General features: G+C 37.5%; 4 protein-coding genes and 2 pseudogenes across 10 annotated transcripts; 3 read left to right on the plus strand and 3 right to left on the minus strand.

The window, feature by feature from the left end:
• The first annotated feature begins 10 nt into the window (after nt 1-10).
• Nucleotides 11-3,480, plus strand: LOC104729664 (chloride channel protein CLC-e). Of its 4 annotated transcripts, none has more exons than XM_010448627.3 (7): nt 85-805; nt 884-1,087; nt 1,169-1,338; nt 1,438-1,632; nt 1,793-2,314; nt 2,412-2,620; nt 3,036-3,480. In XM_010448627.3, exons 1-7 carry the CDS (start codon nt 124-126, stop codon nt 3,079-3,081), a joined length of 2,028 nt encoding a protein of 675 aa, XP_010446929.1. In that variant the 5' UTR covers nt 85-123; the 3' UTR covers nt 3,082-3,480. The 4 variants fall into 4 exon arrangements, 2 of the variants coding, with proteins under 2 accessions (XP_010446927.1, XP_010446929.1); XR_015574941.1 differs by having other exon boundaries at nt 91-805; nt 1,438-1,627; XM_010448625.3 differs by having other exon boundaries at nt 11-805; nt 1,169-1,632.
• On the plus strand, nt 3,092-3,480 carry LOC109127893 (uncharacterized; annotated as a pseudogene).
• Nucleotides 3,219-5,395, plus strand: LOC104729663 (tetraketide alpha-pyrone reductase 1). 2 transcript variants are annotated; one of them, XM_010448623.3, is made up of 7 exons: nt 3,219-3,358; nt 3,698-3,898; nt 3,988-4,157; nt 4,241-4,429; nt 4,545-4,707; nt 4,818-5,010; nt 5,101-5,395. In XM_010448623.3, the coding sequence occupies exons 2-7, from the start codon at nt 3,781-3,783 to the stop codon at nt 5,246-5,248; spliced, it is 981 nt and encodes a 326-aa protein (XP_010446925.1). In that variant the 5' UTR covers nt 3,219-3,358; nt 3,698-3,780; the 3' UTR covers nt 5,249-5,395. The 2 variants fall into 2 exon arrangements, with proteins under 2 accessions (XP_010446925.1, XP_087335246.1); XM_087479120.1 differs by having other exon boundaries at nt 3,223-3,358; nt 3,638-3,898.
• On the minus strand, nt 5,316-7,052 carry LOC104729662 (AP-1 complex subunit sigma-2). Its single transcript, XM_010448622.3, has 6 exons — nt 6,865-7,052; nt 6,357-6,443; nt 6,065-6,265; nt 5,918-5,953; nt 5,714-5,800; nt 5,316-5,619 (listed from the first exon to the last, which is right to left on the minus strand). Exons 1-6 carry the CDS (start codon nt 6,865-6,867, stop codon nt 5,548-5,550), a joined length of 486 nt encoding a protein of 161 aa, XP_010446924.1. The 5' UTR covers nt 6,868-7,052; the 3' UTR covers nt 5,316-5,547.
• Nucleotides 7,053-7,900: 848 nt separating this feature from the next.
• LOC104729665 (AT-hook motif nuclear-localized protein 25 pseudogene) lies at nt 7,901-9,806 on the minus strand (annotated as a pseudogene). Its single transcript, XR_015574011.1, has one exon. The product of XR_015574011.1 is annotated as an AT-hook motif nuclear-localized protein 25 pseudogene (transcript).
• Nucleotides 9,807-13,200: 3,394 nt separating this feature from the next.
• Nucleotides 13,201-19,475, minus strand: LOC104729667 (brefeldin A-inhibited guanine nucleotide-exchange protein 4). Of its 2 annotated transcripts, none has more exons than XM_019233430.2 (10): nt 17,937-19,475; nt 17,487-17,836; nt 16,984-17,406; nt 16,558-16,850; nt 16,165-16,438; nt 15,574-16,070; nt 15,163-15,484; nt 14,741-15,095; nt 13,990-14,651; nt 13,201-13,914 (listed from the first exon to the last, which is right to left on the minus strand). In XM_019233430.2, exons 1-10 carry the CDS (start codon nt 17,962-17,964, stop codon nt 13,318-13,320), a joined length of 3,801 nt encoding a protein of 1,266 aa, XP_019088975.1. In that variant the 5' UTR covers nt 17,965-19,475; the 3' UTR covers nt 13,201-13,317. The 2 variants fall into 2 exon arrangements, with proteins under 2 accessions (XP_019088975.1, XP_010446931.1); XM_010448629.2 differs by having other exon boundaries at nt 17,487-17,826; nt 17,937-19,394.
• Between the last annotated feature and the right edge of the window lie 2,855 nt (nt 19,476-22,330).

The raw sequence follows: 22,330 nt of genomic DNA on the forward strand, positions 1-22,330 counted from the left end.
GTTACCTCTCGGCCCAAGCCCACGCTTGGAATTAATTAGCTGAGCCACGTCAGATTTAATGACTTTTTGGTTTTCTCAGTAGTTAATGGATAAAACACGTGTCACTTCTCGGAAGCGTCGTTCATGGCAGCCACGCTTTCACTCTGTTCTGCTTCTCTCCGATCTCCCTTCTCTTCCCGGAGATTCTCTCCGACGATTCGAAAATCCAACGCTCCTTTTCCGTTCAATGTCGTCCCCTCACCGTTCCCGTCTTCCGTCGTCACCGGCGGCAGAATCTTCCCGTTATCGTTATCGAAGCAACAAATTGATCAGGATGATGAAGTTGGATTCGATCAAGAGCCGTCACAGGAGCTAGCGATAGCGTCGGCGTGTTTGGTTGGTGTTCTCACAGGAATCAGTGTGGTTCTCTTTAATAATTGCGTTCACTTGCTTAGAGACTTCTCATGGGATGGGATCCCTGATCGTGGAGCTTCGTGGCTTAGAGAAGCACCGATCGGTACCAATTGGTTGCGTGTTATACTTGTTCCGACTATCGGCGGTTTGGTTGTTAGCGTTCTCAATCAGATTCGGGAATCTGCCGGAGATTCTGATTCTAGTCTAGATCGAGTGAAGGCGGTGTTGCGTCCTTTACTTAAGACTGTTGCTGCATGTGTGACGCTTGGGACTGGGAATTCTCTGGGGCCTGAAGGTCCTAGTGTTGAGATTGGAGCGTCAATCGCAAAAGGAGTTAATTCTCTCTTTAATAAAAGTCCTCAGACTGGTCTCTCACTTCTTGCTGCTGGTTCAGCTTCTGGCATTTCCTCTGGTTTGTTTCATCTTCTATCATGTTCTAGTGATTTTTTATTGTTTTAACGTTAAGTAAGTAGATTATGGTTTGTTACAGGGTTCAATGCTGCTGTTGCTGGATGTTTCTTTGCAGTTGAATCCGTTTTGTGGCCTTCTTCATCTAGTGATTCATCAGCATCACTTCCTAATACAACTTCAATGGTTATTCTTAGTGCTGTTACTGCTTCTGTGGTTTCTGAAATCGGTTTGGGTTCTGAACCTGCGTTTAAGGTTCCTGACTATGACTTCCGTTCTCCTGGAGGTAATGTTTTCTAACCTTCTCCTTGTGTGCAAGACAGAACCGGAAAACCAAACTTATGAGTTCTGTTCACTGATTTTGCAGAACTTCCACTTTATCTTTTATTGGGTGCTCTGTGTGGTCTTGTCTCGTTGGCGTTATCTAGATGTACGTCATCTATGACATCTACTGTTGACAGTCTTCAGAAGGATGCTGGGATACCAAAGGCTGTATTTCCTGTAATGGGTGGCTTAACTGTTGGTATCATAGCTTTGGTATACCCTGAAGTCTTATATTGGGGTTTTCAGAATGTTGATATTTTGTTGGAGAAACGTCCATTCGTGAAGGGTCTTTCTGCTGATCTTTTGCTTCAGTTGGTAGCGGTGAAGATAGCTGCAACCGCATGGTGTCGGGCTTCTGGACTGGTTGGTGGATACTATGCTCCTTCTCTCTTTATTGGCGGGGCTGCAGGAATGGCTTATGGAAAGTTTATTGGACTTGCTTTGGCTCAGAACCCCGAATTCAATCTCTCTATCCTGGAAGTTGCATCGCCACAAGCTTATGGTCTGGTACTGTTCTTATGTGGTTGATGTTTCAAAATTGTCTTCATTTCAGAGTCTCTTGATTGGGAAATTAAAAAATATAATTCTTTCGGGTTAACGGAGAAATGGATGCTAAAGTTTTTGCAGCTTCATTGCCAATGATCCTGTTCTTCTCATTGTTTTACAGGTTGGAATGGCTGCTACACTTGCGGGGGTTTGTCAAGTTCCTCTTACAGCGGTACTACTGCTATTTGAACTTACACAGGATTATCGTATAGTGTTACCTCTACTGGGAGCTGTAGGCATGTCCTCATGGATTACATCTGGACAATCAAAGAGACAAGAAACTAGAGAAACAAAGGAAACTAGGAAAAGAAAGAATCAAGAAGCTGTACAGTCTCTGACGTCATCTGATGATGGATCATCAACGAATAACCTTTGTGAAGTTGAAAGTTCTCTTTGCATTGATGATTCACTCATACAAGCTGAGGAGCTGCCACAAAGTATCTTTGTTTCAGAAGCCATGCGAACAAGATTTGCCACGGTTATGATGAGCACTTCTTTGGAAGAGGCGTTAACTCGTATGCTGATAGAGAAACAATCATGTGCCTTGATTGTTGATCCTGACAACATCTTTCTTGGTCTACTTACACTTTCAGACATTCAGGAATTCAGCAAAGCAAGAAAAGATGGAAACAAAAGACCCAAGGTATGGAATTTGAATAGTCTGTCCTGGCCTGAATACTCTGAAATAACTATTTCTTGCGGTAACATGATCAAATAATTGAAGCATTTCTTTGGCGTAGGATATATTTGTTAACGACATATGTTCGATGAGTGGAGGAAAATGTAAAGTGCCGTGGACTGTTACACCTGATATGGATCTTCTCGCTGCCCAAACAATCATGAACACGCATGAAATTTCTCACGTTGCAGTCGTTTCAGGCAGCATTGATGCTCACAGAATACACCCTGTTGGGGTCCTAGATAGAGAATGTATCACTCTCACGCGAAGGTATACATGTATCTGTCTTCCCTCAGTTTAACTGTTTTCCCTAGATAACCGTTTTATATATTTTAGAATGAACCTACTGTCTAACCGAGTCTTCCATATGGCAAGAGTGTGTAGAGAGTCGGTGTTACTATAACTTGGGCTGCCAGGGTTCCCATATTGGATGTAGTTGAAGTTAAATTAGTAAAAGAAATTTTACTTGCAACATTTTCTTTTAGTGAGTAGCAAATTCCAGTTTGCTATATTCTCTTATTCTTGTCAACTGTATCTAGAGTTAATACCAAAGCTATTAACCGAGCGAACAAGTTTCCTCAATTCATGTGAAACTTTTCTGTGCATTTCTGTTTTTTGCTGTGTAGATGTTGCACTAGAAATGATACTAGGTTTTCTTAACTTCCTTTCTTGCTTGACCTGGCAGGGCTCTAGCAACCAGAATTTTCCTCGCCAATTCGCTGTATCCATAAACGGGCTTGCTTTGGAACTCTTCTTGAGCTGACTAGGGTGATGTCAATCTGTTCCTTCTGTGAGGTTCAGGGCCAATTTTGTTCTTTGTATTAAGAGATTTGGGTAGAAATAGTTGGCTGGTGCAGCATGGATGTTTGTCTTCTCCATCTGTTAATTGAAGTGGTGGAAGCTCCCATATCCCATCTAAGGTGTTGAGAAACCCAAAGGGAATGAAACGTGGAACGTGGTTCTGAGAAAAATTCAGAAATTTTCTGAGACCAAAGATACTATACTCAGGTGATTCTACCATTTGCATCTTATTTTTTACAGATTTGTTACTGTACCTTACTCAATATTTGTCTATTTTGTAAATTGCTTCCGGGCTTATATCATATTGAGAAAGTTTTGACTACCTGAAACGTTGAATTGGCTTATTTCTGGAGTGTATCTCTCTCTGTGTAACCCGTAAGGGGCATGTTGATGACTAATTATATAGAGTTTTCTCCAAGAAACTCCCTAGAGAAAACAGTAGTCAGGCCATTGTATTGGTTAAACAACCTTCTTTAAACCATTTAGGTAGAAAAGAAGCAACCCCACATGGGTTGAATGACCTACCTAATCTATACTTACCTCCAGCATGGTATAAGCTAGAGCCTCTGGACACGCATGAATGCACATGCTATATAGTTATTCGGGTGTGACTTTGTTGATACCGAAAAATGGATCAAGCAAAGGGAAATGTCTGTGTTACCGGGGCTTCTGGCTTCTTAGCTTCTTGGCTTGTGAAAAGGCTTCTCCTTGACGGATATGAAGTTATTGGAACAGTCAGAGATCCAGGTTTTTCTATCCTTCTTGTTTCCTTGTTTTGCTCCGTTTTGGTGCCTGTCATTATTAGTCATTACTCAGTTAGTTTCCTGTTTTGACAGGAAATGAGAAGAAACTTGCGCACCTTTGGAAGTTGGAAGGGGCAAAGGAGAGACTACGGTTGGTAAAGGCTGATTTAATGGAAGATGGAAGTTTTGATAACGCCATAATGGGATGCCAAGGAGTTTTCCATACTGCTTCTCCTGTGCTCAAACCTACCTCTAATCCAGAGGCATGCATCCCATTACAACTTTTTTCTTCCTGATCATAGTATGCTATGCTTTGTGTAACTTTTTCTTTCTTATGATCTGATAGGATGAGATCTTAAGACCAGCTATAGAGGGAACCCTGAATGTACTGAGATCATGTAGGAAGAATCAGTCCCTGAAGCGTGTGGTTCTCACCTCATCCTCTTCAACTGTCAGAATCAGAGATGATTTTGATCCCAAAATCCCTCTTGACGAATCAGTTTGGACTTCTGTGGAGCTCTGCAAGCGTTTCCAGGTATAATAATAAATTGAAATAGATGTATTCTAGCTATCTTGCTCACCACAAAAATTATATTAGCTAACAGTTTGAGTAAATGCATTTCACATTTTGATTCAACATGGGAACAAAGGTCTGGTATGCCTTATCAAAGACATTGGCCGAGCAAGCTGCATGGAAATTTTGTGAAGAAAATGGGATTGACCTCGTTACTGTTCTACCATCCTTCCTCGTCGGACCCAGTCTGCCTCCTGATCTATGTTCTACAGCTTCCGATGTCCTTGGATTACTGAAAGGTACTCTCTTTCTCATTAGTTCTCTAAGCAAGATCACAGGACTCTTTTTTGTTTGGATCCAGTATTTATCTGTTACAATAGCTTATATAACCTGTCATTCAACACAACAGGAGAAACAGAGAAGTTCCAATGGCATGGACAAATGGGGTATGTTCATATCGATGACGTTGCACGAACGCACATACTTGTTTTTGAACACGAAGCAGCTCAAGGCAGATACATTTGCAGCTCTAATGTTATCAGCCTAGAGGAACTAGTTTCTTTCTTATCCACTCGTTACCCATCACTCCCTATCCCCAAGAGGTCTGATTCTGACCTTTTCACTAAATTCTTTATGAAGCCTTATTAAATTTTGAAAATCACAGACGATGATATTCTCTTTGAAAATTTCAGGTTTGAGAAACTAAATAGGCTGAGTTACAACTTTAACACCTCGAAGATACAGAGTCTTGGGTTCAAGTTCAAGTCCCTTGAAGAGATGTTTGATGACTGCATTGCCTCATTCGTCGAGCAAGGATATTTATCTACTGCTGTTCCCTAACTCTTTAGACTATAAAATATGTGCAAATAAGATTGGGCTGAGTCTCTGAGATAAGTAGTAATGTCGCTTCACAATAAAAGAATGGAATTTGAAAACATGTCGGCAACTGTTACAAACGATTCTAATATTATTTGCTTATGACCCAAATCAAAACATACAGATAGAAGATAAGGACCCTTAAAGATGAAAATCCCTCGAGATGAAAAAGTTTGAAAAAAAAAAAAATTCAAAACATTTACTGTGACAGTAAACAGGGAACATGATTTAACTGCAAAGAGTGCATAGACGATGAAAGAAAACTACTTAGTAGCCTGAGCGATTATATTACTTATCGAACTGGCCTCCTCTTTTGCAACCTCCACAAGTTGATCCTTCAACAACAAAACAGAGACAGATCGTCAATTGTCAAGACAAAAGTTAAGACTAGTCTTGTCATGTTGATGACTTAAGCAGAGAACTCTGTACCTGAGCAGATATGATCCTGGCTACTGTTTTCTTGCTCGACTCTTGAAGCTCCCCAGCAATCAAGAGCTCATCCAATATGTAATATGCCTATGATGAAATCAACAAGAAATCCAGAAAGTGTCATCAAGTAATAAAGATGCAGAGACTAGAGAATCAATTGTTGAATGGCAGAGTCCTGAAGTGTTTGTAGAATGTTATTATTACCTTATGGAAGTTAAAAATCAAATCGAGCTCACACACCTGAAGGTCATAACATAAAATAAGTCCTGATCAAAACCTAGATGTTCTGGCTAAGGTAAAAGATAATGAAAAGTAGAAGTAGAGGTTCCAGGTGCTGGGTATTATACTCACACTTCCAAAATAGCGATCGAGAATCTCAACATAGTGATGAATGATCTCAAGGACTTCTAACTCGTTATCCTCCTGATCAATGCACATGCAGAAGTAGAGACTTGCATATCTTTTGTAAACAACTTTGTAGCCTCTCCATTCAACAAAATTGCAGAGCTTGGGACCTCGATTCAGAATCACTCCACTGAGTTCTCGTATAACCTATCCATACCATGTTTCCCCATCTAAGATCAAACGTATACTAAAGCATAATAACATTGGTATTAAACTCGATAAATTTTGGTATCCGTACCTTAGATCTTTCCTTCTGTGCATAAGGAGAATACCATTTGGTGAGCCTTACCTTTCCTTGCCGGCTAACAAGAAGCACAAAATGTATCTGAAACCACACACAAAATCACCTTCTATTAGGATCAGTTGACTCAACAATTCTTTTCCATAACAATAAATCTAATCCAACCCATGTGGATCAACCAACTAGCATCACTGTTTACGGCATCACATACCAGAAGCTAATATTATCAAAGGTGTGAAGACATTGAGCTAATTAGGAGGATTCAAATCAAACACAGAAGCTAACATTATCAAAAAAAAACTATAAAGATACCAAATTTCTATCTGCAAAGAATGAAACATAGCATTCTCAAGCTTATCATATCACCATCCGAAACAACCGATCTATTCGGAAAGCAGATCCAAGCGGAAATCGGATCAAACTAATTAACGAGAATAAGAGCGAATGGGAGATATGCAAAATTCAAAATCCAGAAGATTCGGAGGGTGTTTATAGAGATTGTTACCATGGTTTCGTAGCTCACTCAAGACGGAATCCAGAAGCTGAGATGATGATGATGATGATGATGATGATCCCCTCCTCCTTCACAGCAATAATAAAGAAAAAAATGTTTTTTTTTTTGCTTTGCTCAAAACTGTCAAAACAGGTGAGAGTGGTAGGGGTATAATAGTCATTTAGGATTATTAGAAAAACGGATTGCATTCCGGGTCGGATCCATGCAATATATTCCGATCCGACTCTTACCTTTATAATTTCTCTAATCATTTTTCTTTCATTATTACATAGTACTGTACATACTTTGTTTTGCATTTTTCCGATTCCAAATTTCCAATGATCATTTAAATGTAACAATTTCTGTTTTTAACAGTTGTCCAAATTTTATTTCTAAACCTCTAGTAAATAGAACAAATTACAAAAACACACATCATTTAGTACTACGTACTAGTGCCATTGCGTTAATACATAATACCAGTCCACATAATACATATTTTTCAATGTTTACACACAATTACAAGTCCACATAATAATCATTTTTAGCTTCAATTCTTTTTTCTTTTATAAAAGCAAAAAAAAAAAAAATCTAACTAAGAAAAAGAATCCTCATAGATCAACGACCAATGGACAATAATGAAGTTATGAACACAAAACCTTTCACATAAGCTAGTACCTAATTGGTTTGAAGTACACCATAGACCACCAGACTACACCATACCTTGGACATGAAGAGGGAGAGAGGCATATTCTTTTGCATGCAGGCTTTTCTTTTTTCTTTACATTTGTTTTTTTCAAGTTTCAATGTGTTTTGAAGTCATAGAAATTAGGGTTCTTGTTCTTCTCCCGAAATATTCTTTCTCCTTCTTTGCCAGACAGTGGAAGTTCAGTTTTATTTTACCTTGGTTGTATACATATGACACTCAAATTACACAACGTATTATGACAATAATCGCAAAAGTCAGTTAAAGCCTTTATTAGTATATGGATTATGGAACGTCAATTAAACGAATTTTAAATTCATTTACTCCACATTCTTCACCAAAATATTTACCAGAACATGTTTTAGCTTTATTATAACACAATAATCCAAGGCTCCAAGCAATCTCACAAAATAATGTCTTCCTTTTATAACACTAACCGATTCTATTCATAATAAACAAAACACAACCAAAAAAAAGAAAAGGAAATTTAAGCCTTCGTTTTCGTTTTTCACACACCAAATTTTTTTGTTTAAAAAAGAAAAAAAACCCTAATATTCGCAGATCACAACCGCTATAGCTAGTTTGAGGACAATTTCAAAACGCACAAAAAAGTGTCACCAAAACGCCCCAAACGCTAAAACGCGGGTCTAGCAACACCGCCACCTCCTCCTCCCGCGCTGCCTCCACCGCCGCTCATACCGAAAATATCTCCCCCGGAGAATTGAAAATTGTTCATATTCATTCCAAGATTATAGAAAGCGACTCCTCCTTCGTTTCTACCTCCGAGGTTTGTATCACACACTTGAGTCCCACCGCCCGTAACTTCCGAAGACTGAGATGCCGCCGGCTGCACTCCCGTGGTTCTTGCCGGCGGAGTTTCTTCCTCTTCAATAGGTAACCTATCATAAACTGCGTTCGCAAAAGAGGCAGCCATCAACACTACCGGACCCGAAGCAATCAACGAACCAGCCACATTCCCTCCTACCACTTGTCCTTGACCTCCGGCTAGATACACCGTCAAACCTCCTGCTCCCGGTGGCGCAGGTGGCGGAAGCGCAGTCCCGGTCAAAGATAATATCTCAAACCTACCATGCAGAGTAATCACACCTCCACCCGCCGGAGCTGCCGGTTGGCGTATCGTGACGTTAGTGACCGCACCGGTTCCGCTTATAATACATACACCGCAGCCGCGACGAGTCGCATAGGTAGAGACAGCCTCGGATATGTCCGAACCGGAGGTGATTTCAAGAACGTGAGATCTAAGGACGTTGGGACTATCTCTGGTTATAATCGTCGGGGGTTTCGGTTTGTTTTTGGAACCAGCAGGACGGCCACGTGGACGGCGTCCGGAAGAAGAACCAGAGGCGGTGGCTGAGCTGGTTGCTCCACCGGTGGGAGTGGTCTCGCCCTTTGTATCGTCTGCTTCAGATCTGTTAAGTTCCATGTTATTTTGATCAGGTGGGGTTCTGGAATCTTCAGGTCTCTGTAGATACAGTTCTTGCCCTAGAAGAGGGTGCATATAACCAGACATTGCTATCGAAAACAAGAAACTTTTGTTTGGGGGGTCTTGGATTTTTTCTGTTGGAGAGAGGGACAAAGACAAAAGTCTGACAGAAAACTTAAGTGTTGAAGTGGTTTATCACTGAGGTTGTTTCAGAGACCGAGTTTGATTTGACTTACATTAATGCTACAGACAAAACAAGAAGACGACAAGAGAGAACAAAACCCTACTGAATGAAATGAATAGTGAGAGAGGGAGAGAGATGTGAAAGGGGGTCGGTGAAATTTGTCTGGACCCAGATCTAGATCTTCATGTGGAGTAATAGAATGAAACAAAGGTGAGAAAGAAGTAAAGCAATAGCATCGAAACACTACTTAAAGTCTTATACACAGCCCTCTTCTAAATTATAATATAGTACATAATTATATAAATACAAATATGTTTGTGTATATAGTTTATTTGTCTCAAGATATATTACACATCATATAAGAGGGTTGGTGTAGTGGCTTTTCCTCGAGTAAAGCAAAAAATCTAAAAAAAGTGAAGATGTTGACGACTGAAGAAGGGATCGATGGATTCTGTGGGAGACAAAAGAAGGAATCTGGGTAAGAAGATCACCGAGAAATTAAAGGAGAGGCCTTTTGTGACGGTGAAGGGATGGTTTGGTGATATGATGTGATGATTGTAGTCGTATTGTAGTCGTAGATGTCTTTGTTTTGTTCTCTTCTTTCAAAGCAAAAGAGAATAGGAAGGGAATGGGTAAATTGTGTTATTCCAAAGTCAAATTACGCTGCTTGATTTCAAGAACAATAACCGACCTTATAACTTTCTGTTTGTGTTTTTGTCGGTAATAGTATAAGGATTGTCTCTTTTTATTTCAAATTCATCTATTACATTTCTGTAGTTTTACAAAATTTGGATTAAGATACGATTGCTCGTACCATTAGTCTAAGATATGTTTTGACACGACAAATACCAATCATTTGAAAAAATAACAAAGAGGTGTCGATTCTTGTTAATCCATATATACATATACTAGATTTGGATCTGTGCTACAGCACGGGTTAAAATACATTTCATTATTTTTAAAATATTATATATGTAATTATTTATAATATTATTTGGATGCAACTTATGCAAACAATTTTTGTTGTAAATATTATTCATGGAATGTAAATCTATTATGTAAGTCTTATATTGTTAATTTTAACCTGTGTTAGAGTATATAAAATTATTAATCTGTGCTAGAGTGTGTCCAGCAGCTTTCGTGCTAGAGTATATAAAAATTTAAAGCGTGCTTGAGTATGTAAGTCTTAAAATTATAATATAAAAACAAAATTCAATCTGTGCTCTAGCATGGTCCTAATTTTTATTGAACGTTATGGTTTATCAATAAAATATGTGGAAAGTAAATTTGTAATATTATGTTTAAAGATCTTTGGAAACAAATTGATATAGGACTAAAATCTTCTGAAAATACAGTTTGGAAGATCCATGATTTTATTTGTTATCATTAATATATCAATTATCAATTTAGAATATCTCCAATTAAGGTTGCACCCAATATTTAGGTGTAACTATTAATATATGAATTAATTTATAACCTATCTATAACCTATTTGTAACCATGTATAATTTATTAAAAATATAAAGTCTACAAAAACTATGTTGTGTACTTCTTTTTTATTAAAAAGAGATCATTTGAAATAACTCCGCGATTATAATTTTAAATTAAATAATATAATTTAATCACTATAATATAAAATATGTTGTGTACTTCTCTTTTATTAAAAAGGTGATCATTTGAAATAACTATGTTGTGATTTTTGTAATATATTTGCTCCACGATTTATGGATTTATTATTTATTATCTATATACTCCATGATTTATGGATTTATTATTTATTATCTATATACAAAAAGTTATCTTATGAAGTGTATAGGGTTAAGTATAGCATATGTATAACCTATTAGTATGCATTTGTAACCATTTATATTTTTTATAAAGTCTACAAAACTTAAGTTGTGTACTTTCCTTTTTATTAAAAGGGATACTACTAGTAGTTATTTCTCACCTAAAACTAATTTGAGACAATGATAACATACTCCAAATAGAATATTGTTCAACCAAAAAGGCTTTGTGCTAGCTAGGTAATATAGATTTTTCCTTAATTCGAAAGCTATATAGTATATTTTATGACAATTGATTTTATGATTGATCATTTTGAAAGGAGTTAATAATTATACATTCTTGAATGAAATTATAGAAGTTAATGGAAAGTGGACCAAGACGAAATATATAAAATATTTTGAATGTTTGAGTACTATAGTCATAAAAGTAATAGTATAAAAAATATGGATTATCGTAGTGGTTGGGGGTAAAGTTTATATATAAGTTACACGTTTTGGGTACATACAGTACCTGGAGTAGTATTTATCTGAATTGGAAATTATGTTGGTCTTTCCTAGTTAACCATGCTGATATAGAAACTCTTCTATATAATCTTCGAATATTTTCTCTTGAGTGGTGTTGAAGTGATCAGACGAGTAAAGGCTTATAAAACAATTTGTGTGTGTAATGAGTAGAGGAAAAAAAAATGGGGCTTCACTATTGGCTGTTATGGTGAAAAGAGTGGTGGGATTTCACATGATGGGCATTTTGCTTTCTTCCTTTTCTTGAATTAATTTAACCTTTTATATATCTCGAGCCACTCAAGAGCATGGCTTCACTTTTATATATTAAATTATCCAAATTGCTAAACTTTACAGAGGGGGTCTGTTTTGTGTTTACAAACAAAGGAAGCTGATATTAATTTTATGCACATGCTTGCCAATGTACTACTTCGATTTCAACGACTCATGGTTAGAAAGCAAAATGCTCATCAAATACTTGGATTCAATTTCATTGTTCTACATTTTCCTTCAAAAAGTTAATAACCATCTTGGATTTTGTATTGAAATTTGAAAGGGATATCTTAGGTTAGGTATGTAGACACTAGACAGTGCCAGAATGTGCACCATAGCTCGAGTATAGCTGAGCACAGCCAACCTGACTCCATCACCATTCACCACTCCACACGACGATGTTTGAATTATCTTTTGTTTAAATCTATCTGCTGCATACAATTTTGGACGTCATGTCTTTCCATAAACATTTGTGAAGCAGTAGAATGCCAAAATTCATCATATATATCATCTTATTATAATAAGGTCGTTAACATAGATTCAACGACGAACAATGATGCCATATCTTGGATAAATATAAAAAAATATGTCAAATACATATATATATATATGATCATATAATCTTGGAATAATAAAAAATCAAGTCGATTTTTCGCTGTGAGGACTACGAGAAGCAGCATTATTGTGGTTGAGAAAGGCAGAGATGAAATATTCGCGAGGTTGAGTACAATAATAGTGGCACATCCTCGTGCATAAAACCTGATCATGAAGCTTAGGCATGCATTTATTGATCACACAGTGTTTGATGCAATGATCTGCATCCAATGCGTAGCCCTCTTGTGTTAACTTCAAAGTAGAGATCTCCCCACGGCTTAAGCACCATGTTACGTTCATCAACATAGAAACCACTATCATCAGTATCACCACTCTCTCGTTTATTCCCATTGCACCCATTTTTCTTACTTGAACAATTGATTTTCTTACAAAAAAAAATATTTATTCTTTTTCTTTTCGTGTTTGTTTTGAAGGAGAATATGAATCTGTGAGGTTTTCGAGAGAATATATGTAAGTGTATTTAACATTCTACTTTAAGTAAATTTAGCTGTTTCATTGAATTTTGTTTTTGTGACCGAGAACAAAATCACTAAGTATAGCGCTTATTTGTTATATAATTTCATAGTAGGACTGTCAACAGCTAATTGCATTTAGATTGTTTTATTCTTCTATTCTAGTTTTGTTATCAACCAAAAATAGTGATTTAACCCCAAAAAATAAATAAATAATAAACTGTCTTAATGAATAAGACTAACAAAATTAATCCCGTCAACATTGTTACTTTTCTTGAGTGTGAAAAAAATCGCTTTAACATTGTTGAATAAGGTATTGAATGTTTTTGCAGCTTGCACTATGTTAGATATATTAGTACTTTTCTTTAAAATTACCCAACGTAAAAAATTCATTTAAAGAAAACAAATATGGCCAAAATTTATTTGGGTAGACAGCCAAACCCCAAAAAAGATGTGGACGATACACAGATTAGTGGATATTTTTTAAAACTTAATCCGCAAGCAAGCGACTAAGCCAAAATAGGACCAATGCACGATTTCAAAACATTGCTTAAGACATACGGAACTTGTGGAGAGCAGTGCTCAGTCCTCACAAGATCCACCAACAAAGGGAAGAAGCTGGACACGTGTCTTTTCAAAGACTCTGCTTCTAACGAACATAAAGCTTCGAGTGACGAAACAAGCAGCGCAGTTCTCGCTGTCGCTTCTTCTACACGATCTGACTCCATCGGAAGAATCCATAGGACATGTCCTTTTTGTTGTTGTTGTTGTTGTTGATCTGTGCATTTAAGGTAGATCTTCACGACTTTTGCGCATTCAGTGACTAGACGATACTCGAGATCGAGTTCTTTGGATATGTTCGGATTACAAGCGACCATGTCTTGGAGGAACGTCATGTAGGATTTGTTAGACTCGTTCTCGAAATTAAGTAGTTGAGGCTCTGTTAGGTTTTGAACTGTGCATGCTCTTTTGAACTTCCTGCGAAGGACTATGTCTGAGTTAAGTTCCTGCGCGTGAGACGCGATGCACGAGAAAATGTCTGCGAGGATATCCACATGTGATGCTGACAATGAGAATTGTCTTTTTCTGTATAAGTCACTCACAACCTGCAAAAGAAACAGAGAGGTCAAAAACAGAGCAAGTATGGCTTAAAAAGAGAGAAACAGAGAGAGAGAGGGGACCTCGACGATTTGAGACAGGACATCAATGTGTTTCTTTGTCCTGGATACAACATACGACATAATGTGAAGACTGTCATCATCGAGATCGTCTTTGTTTACGCTTTGACCAGAGACTGTTTCAACATCTTCTATATCATCCATTGTTCTCAAGACTTTCATAAAACCCGCGAAAGTAAGAGAGGCTGCTTCCTTGAGAGCCAAGAAAATCTCTGTCCATTCATTTTCATAGGCGCTACGTGACAATCCATCAGCCAAACGAAGCAAGACAGAGATCCCAGAGCCTGTAGAGCCTTGAAAAGGACTCTTTATGAACCCTATGAGGATTGACAAAACACTTGGAAGCTGAGACCTTACAGAGCTGAAGAAGAAAACGAGTAGATCGACAAGAAGCTGCAATGCTAATGTTGATGTCTCAGAGTCCCACGTGGTTTCTTCGGTGTCTTGAGAAGCTGCTGATGATGGCGACTCAACGCTTTCTTCAAAGAGCATATCGGTTTTACTACGTATGTTGTTGTTAAAAACCGGGAGAATGATAGAGCTGAAGATTCCAGTCCAAAAGGGTCTTGTAAAAATATGACCATGATCTGTCAGAATGTTGAAGAGTACTTCTATGGAACGCTTTCGAATTGCTGGTCTCGGATCCGAGGCTTGCTTAGATAAACCTAAACAGATAAAAATACTCATATCATATAAGTAAAAACAAAGTATACAACTTAGTGAGTTAAGCATAGAAGCCAGATTTGGTTGTGACCTGTAAGCAGAGGAACCCAATAGGATACTTGTTCATCCAAGTCGGTAGACATCTGTGTATCAGACGAATCTTCCTTTAACGCAGAGATGGTATTGTTCTTGAGTTTCTCGTTCAAGACAAGTCCTCCTTCTGCAAGTTTTGAAGCGCAGAAACGAAGAAACTCTATGGTGTTGAAGCCAATGTCACCTTCAAACTTACTGTTTGTAAAAGTGATGAGACATCTAATGCAGTCTGCGTATACCGTTATCTCTGTCTCGGTTATGCAATGAAAATGATCCCGCACGATTTTTTCGATTGTCTCAAAAGCCAAAAGTACAATGTTCTTCCTCTCATCAAGCGCTGCAGTAGTAAATACCTAAACCAAAAAGCTCATTAGATAACATATTTTCAATGGATTGAGATATGTGTGTGTGTTAACGTACCGTGAAGACATTTTTCCAACCAGACTTGACATTACTAACTCGACTAAGAACCATTTGAGACACACATCGGACTATAAGCTCTCTAATCTCTGCGGAACTACTTTTCTGCATAACAATGACAAATGGGCGAAGAAACTCATGCTGGAAATGGTAGTTTGCTAGCTCTTCACGTTCCAAGAACTTCATGGAAAGCTGACGAAGCGAGTCCATTACAAATATAGCAACAGAGAGATTCTCTGACAAGCCGACTGATACGAAGAAATCAGAGAGAACATTCCATATCCTGGACCAAACTAGTCGGATACGGTTCATATTATAATGCCTGTCACAGGAAAGTAAAACAGTTGATCAGAAAGTGACAAAGCAGAGCAATGGGATGAGTATAATAAGGTTATAGAATTGGAAGTTTACGCTGTTTCCACTAGTTTTGTGAGGCTGAAGACACGAGGATCTGTTGGTGACTGAAGTTCTGACATGGACACTTTGCAAAGAGCTTTCACAAAAGAAACTATAGCTTCACTGTTCAACCTTTGGCTATTAGCATAGACATGGTTCAACTCAAAATTGCCTATTTGATCAAGTAGATTCAAGTTTGCAATGAAACTTTTGATCTGCTCTGGAGTAACTAGTTTAGGAACACTTTTCACTAGTGAAGTACTATCATAAGAACCTCCCCTAACAACAGCCATAACAGATGGATTCTGAAAAGATCCACGTTTCTTTAAATTCGGAAAACCTAGAGCTTTCTTTTCGTCTACCTCAGCTTTTTTGGTTGGGACGTAACGTGCCTCTGATGGTGATACTTCTCCTAGGAGTTGCAGATGTTCAATACGAGAAAGACAAGTTAATATATGATCCCAAGAACCATGTAGATGGTTACCATCTTCTATGGCTATTGTTATTATCGCCTGCATACAATGGGACAGATTGTTAATTTATTTTCATAAGTTGGTGATATAAACATATATTTAGATAGCTTAAGATATAGAACAAGGGACTTACTTTTACAGCATCAACATTTTTCTGCTTCATATCTGCAGCACAATGGAGATTAGTGAACTTGGCCATGGAAGTTACAAAAGCATCTCTTTGAGTTTGCATTCCCATAACTGCAGTGACGTGAACCGCATATCTGAAGCCTTGTAAGCAAAGAGAAGTTGCTAGTCTATCATCACTCTGATCAAGAGTGACACTAAACGCAGCAAGCATTGGTCCCCAAGAGACCTCTAGTATGAATCTCAGGATCGAAATATCTGTAACAGTATGATAGACTGACCTGCAGACCAACAACATCACAAAAAGATTGATATATAGTCAAGATTTCTGAATCTTACTTACAAAGTGAGAAACAGATAACATTGTGACACATAAAGCTGGTATAACAACAATGCTTACTCTGATTTCTCTGGCTTAGCTTGGAACTGTTCTTGAATATCTCTTATGAGACGTCCATTGGCACCATGAGGTTTCTCATCTGGTTGCATCCAAGAAACCAGATTAAGGATGCCGTCTAAGCCTAACAGTTTATTCAAGCCATTCACTTGTTTGTTTTGTGGGGCTAAAGTATCAGAGTTCATCTTGATTTCTTCTTTCACAACTCGATCATATAGAGAGCCTAAATACTCTTCAGGTAAGTCTTTCCCATCATCTATTCCCCGATTGTTGCGGATAAAATCACCTTTCGTCATCTACACAAACAAACATGAGCATCAGAAACGGTTCAAACCATTTCTATGTATGTACAGTCTCAGAAACAGAGGAATCACCAGACGTTACACTTCTTATGGCATCATACGTTAGTTCCAAGTCTTAGAATCATACCTTATCCTTAACCATGTTGTTGTGTGCATCTGTGTTGAGCATAATCACAGAGTAAGCAAGAACATAAGCAGTGTCTGCACTAGTAAAAGAACCAGGGTTGCATTTCCAGTAGTGTTCTGCAAACTTCTCCATGATTCGGTCGATCTTTTGAGCTTCTCCCGGTAGCCTAAAGCCGCGTAGAAAGAACCTTATTGCTTCAACAAAGTCCTTCTTTTCGAAATTACACGAGTCCACATATGCATGCATTACTTTGAGAGGAAGTTCATCTCTCTCACCAAGGTAATCACCAATCACAGTTCCATTTAGCCCTGCTGTCTTCATCAGAAAGGAAGCTACTTCCTCAGGTGAACTTCCTATTTTCTTGCTGCTTATGAGAAATTCAATACCTTTCGATGGCTTCCTATTGAACAAAGAGATACCTTTCTGCAAATCACCAAAATCATTCGTCAGTAAACATAAGCAATAAAGACATTAAACTGATATATCATTAAAGATTTAAGGACCTGCAGTTCAATTTTGTAAGCCCTTCGTTGCTGAAGCATAGAAGCATCATAAGCTTCTGGATTAGTAGTATCTGGCTGTGAATCACAGTCAGATATAGTTCCTTCTAATTCACCAATTTGACCTGCATTACTGTCCATGGAAGCATAAACTTGTGAGCCCTTAGGCCAAACCGTCTCATTCACTTTCAACTGCTGGTCCATCCAATTCCCCATTGCCTTTGCTATGTTAACTAAACACTTGACAGAATCATTCCTGAATGTACTATCTTGCGCTGGAGACAGGGTTGTTGATGATCCAGTCGGTGGTCCTAGAGCAGTTTTGAGAAGACCGTTGACAATCCTGCAAGTATCTGATGGAATTATAAGAGCTTTAATACATTACATTTACTCTTAACGAGCTATGCAACAAATTTATATATGTGACAGTTTCTTAGACTAATCTAATAATACCTTTCAAGTATGTTGCCAGAATCCACATCGCAGTCGTAGTTCACAAAGATATCAACAATCAACTGCGGATCTTGTGACATTTTATCCAACAAGTTGAGAACAGTCATCTTCTGCAAGTAACTAGGCTGAAGAACATTCTCAAGCACCCGGAGAACAATCATCGGAAAGAAAATGCCTATTTCGGCTTTCAAGACTGATCTAAGCTTTGATAACAAGCTCATGAAGATAGCACATTGCAATTGAAATATCGACATGATTGACACCGCACTGTTCTTAAGTAGTGATAAGCATAAGTATTGCTTAACCGCATTGATGAAGCTTTCATTAGAGCGCCAGACAGAACCACCATTGTCAATAATGACTTTAAGCAACTCCAATGACAAAGTCTTACCCCTCACCATGATCTGATCATCATTGTTCTCTTTAGACGAAAACCTCATAGACAATTTACACAAGTTCTTGAACAGAAGAAAAGCGTCCTGTCTCATCTTACTCATGTCACCGGTCTCTGAATCACCTTCTCCGTTTGCTACGTAGCCTCGAAACGACGGCGAATCCGGAGTCATAACGGTTTCAGTCTCCGGATTTGCCAACAGAATCTCAATCACATCAGGAGGAGGAAGAGGACTTCCTTGTCCTGCAGCCATGACTTCATTCACAAACCCTTGACAGAAATAAACAGAGCTTCCTTCATTAACACTCTTGTCCGTGAAGGTTAACAGCTCGTTGACGTAAACGGTTTTGACAGAGACATCAAGCGAGTCTTCCTCGGATCTTGTGAAGATCACGAGCATCATCTGAGCTAACACCGATTTAGCACAGATCTGTGTCGTGCCGCTCAAGCCACCGAGGTAGATGTTGTAACAAGTCTTGACAACGTGTAACAAGCAATCACCACGGATCAAAACACATGGAGATCTAACAGCAGCGAGGAGAACTCGGAGAACAGCGAGTTGAATCGGTTCCTCGGCTATAGCACCGACCTTGGAGACGGCGTTGACGAGTTTGAAGAGGATTGAATCTTGTTTAGAGGATTGGATCTCTCCCCGGAGGATCGAGAGAGAGAAGAGCTTGAAAGCGCAATCTAGAGAAGGCTCGACGACTTTCGAATAAGCTGTGTCGAGAGATAAGAGAAAAGGTTGGAGAACGGAATCTGCATCTGAGGCGGCGAGGCCGGAGACGACGGAGGAAGGATCGTGAAAGTCGTCGGGGAGAGACTCGAGCTTGTCGAGAACGGATTTACAAGAGGAGACGAGGTACGTGTGTTTACGCCACGCTGCGTTTTTTATGATCTTGTCTAATGATGGACCTATGATCCGGCCACAACGCGTTGCACCGCCGAGAGTTTGTGACGTTGACATCGCCGGGAAAAATTCAAAACGGTGAGTTTAATTTAGTTCATATTCGGGAAAGAGAGAGAGAAGGTTTTGAACGTACGTTTCAAATCGTGAAGTGCGGGATTTATATAGCTTTCTTGATTTTGCTGAATCGGTAAAAGCTTTCCTACTGAAGAGGGAGAGCGCGTGGAAATAACGTCTTAGAGAAATTGCGCGTGTGATTCGGTTTGTGTTGATTAAACCACTCATCTCCCACGTCCCAACAATGGCATATGTATCTTCTTAATACGATATGTAATAATAATGGTCACGTCGGATAATAATAATAATAATAATGGTTGTTTAAATCAATTGACTTTGATGAAACGTTACTTTCGAAACGTAATTGCACTTATAAATTTTCTAGCTTTTTTGGTATGACTTTTTTTTTTAATGTAACAGTAATGATGAGTATTGAATAGTAACGGTGATTTTCTTTTAATTCCCTCTCTAATTTTAGATTTTCGTCAAAATAATTAGTATAATTAGTCATATTAACACTTTGTTGTAATATTGGTTAATCTATTTGGATGTTATGATTAACTGTTGATTTAAAAAGTTAAAACTATATAGACGACCAAAAGGATAGAAAAATATATGTCTCTAAAACTTCGGTTATGACTTATCCAATCAATTCACTGCAACTAAAATTAATCCGACTTGTATAAGTACGTTTAGTCAAATGATTATTTTGGTTTTCTTTCTAAATTACCACATGCCATAGATTATTGTGGGTTTAACCCAACTATAGTACTGGTGTCCAAGCGCCAAACATGACCTTTTGACCTCTTTAACATAGAATACAATGATAGACATTGATCGTCTTGCAATATTCTCTTTTTGTTTACAATGTGAAACCGTAAGGACATCGCAATATGCTGTATAAGAAAGAAAAATAAATCGAAATATCTTGTCATTATTATTACAAACTTATTTATTATAATGATAATGGCGAGATATTTGATTGGTTGCATTAGTTTTGTATACATAAATGGATGTTCTCAAAGCAAGGATAAAACCAAATGGTGATGGAAGAAAGATGTAACGTTTTAAACTTATTCAATCCTCCAAATAAGACCTAGTCCTTATATGATCAAAGGAACCTAAAACCAAAACAAAACTTCTAGAAACATATATGACCGTTTGAATTCAGCCTCTAGATCATAGAGACTAGAGAGCCTAATCATCGAAAACTGAACTTTAATATCCTGAAATCATTTCCTGGTTTTATTTTCCATGATAGATCTTGTTAATGAAGCTAGCGAAATTGTAAATTCTATCCCTATTATAATCACATAATGTTAGGCTTTGTAACTTAGAGATATCCCTATTCTACTCTCTTTACTTTTATTCGAGTTGAAAAGATCGGATATACACTTTAATCAAGCTAATAAAGCCCAAAAGTAGAACCCACCACAAAATCTAGCTTATGAGTAAGGGGACCAATGGTACTTTGGCATTGATTTTCTTTCTTTCCCACCGATATCGGACATGTATGAAGATCTTCCAAATGTGTTGTATTTATGGCTTGACTCGAATGTATTTTCAATTTTCATCTTTGTTAGTGGAACTACGAAATTACTTGATATATCTGACCGTTGGATTAAAAGCGAGAGAGAGACATTAAAGGCATGACATATATTATTTCACAAATCTGGCGAAACTGGAAGACTGACAATAGCAATAACATGTTCCATATGTAGCTTACTTGTAAAATTACGAGAGTCCGGGCTTTCTAATGTTTTGACAGCTAGAATGAAATTGAGGTTTATTATTTTGTATTGTCAAAGATAAATTATTTGGTACTGTGGTCATTTTTTTGTACGAAATTGGTACTCAGATCATAAACAAATAAAAGAAAGTGGTAAAAGTGATCCGTATATCTTCCTTTTTAACGTGCATATATAAGCATAGATAGTTGCATGCCTAAGGTACATTGTAATCAATATTTTTCAATTGATACAATAATTTTACATTTGTAGATAGTAGTTAAGAAGAAAGTTTATATATTTGCGCCTACATTGTGTATATATAAACTACATTTTATATCAGAGAATATTGGGACTTTCTAATTTATGATGGATGTCATGTGACTTGAGAGTCAGATATCACTTTATTTATTCATCTTATAAATGTCTATTTCACTATTGTTACTTTACATAGTATATATTGAAATTTATGGTTTCTTATAAATGTGTGTACCATAAATTATAAGAAACCATACTATACTACAAAACATTTTGTTTGAGCATATATACAGATGTGTATAAGATAAAACAAAAAGTGTACGTGGAATAGCTAGCAATAACATAAATCATATTTAGCATCCTTGTTCAATTATTATACTCTTTTACCAAAAATATTTGTTCATAACATTGTGACTTTGTAGGTTTGTAACTTACTTCTTATGTTCATATTTCACATCATACTTTTACTTGTTCCCCACTACACGTTCAACCCATATTTAACTGATGAGTTTCAACTTATAATTGTAATTCTTAACACTAAAACAAACCAAAAGAAAATTAACTTAATTGTAATTATAAGAATGTCAAGAATTATGGGAAAGAAATGCCAAGTTTCATCTGATATATTATATATCTTAATTAAACCATTCATTTTGATCTATCTACAATCAATGATTGACCAGCTAGTTTCGAAAAGTTTCAAACTATTATCAAATTCTCATGGAGATCATTTAGTAAATTAATAAGTGTTTTCAAAAAGAAATAAAATGGGTGTGGTTTTTTCCAAGATGCATGACTCTAAATATTTAATTGAACAACATAACATGTATAATAATTATGAAATCAAATACTATATAGTAGTAGCTAATATAAGTCTGATGGACATTCAGACTCTTGTCCCCAATGGCCAGAATATGGGACTTGGGGACTTTGGCATGGTGGCCTTCGGGCGTCGGGTTGCCGAGCCGACTGCTACCAACTGGACGGGGCGTCGACGTGGAATTATTAAAAGTAATCACATATGGGAGACTGTTTTGGAAGTGTATATATG

This window comes from Camelina sativa, chromosome 12, assembly GCF_030686135.1.
Source record: "Camelina sativa cultivar CO46 ecotype springtype chromosome 12, ASM3068613v1".
Classification (NCBI taxonomy): domain Eukaryota; kingdom Viridiplantae; phylum Streptophyta; class Magnoliopsida; order Brassicales; family Brassicaceae; genus Camelina; species Camelina sativa.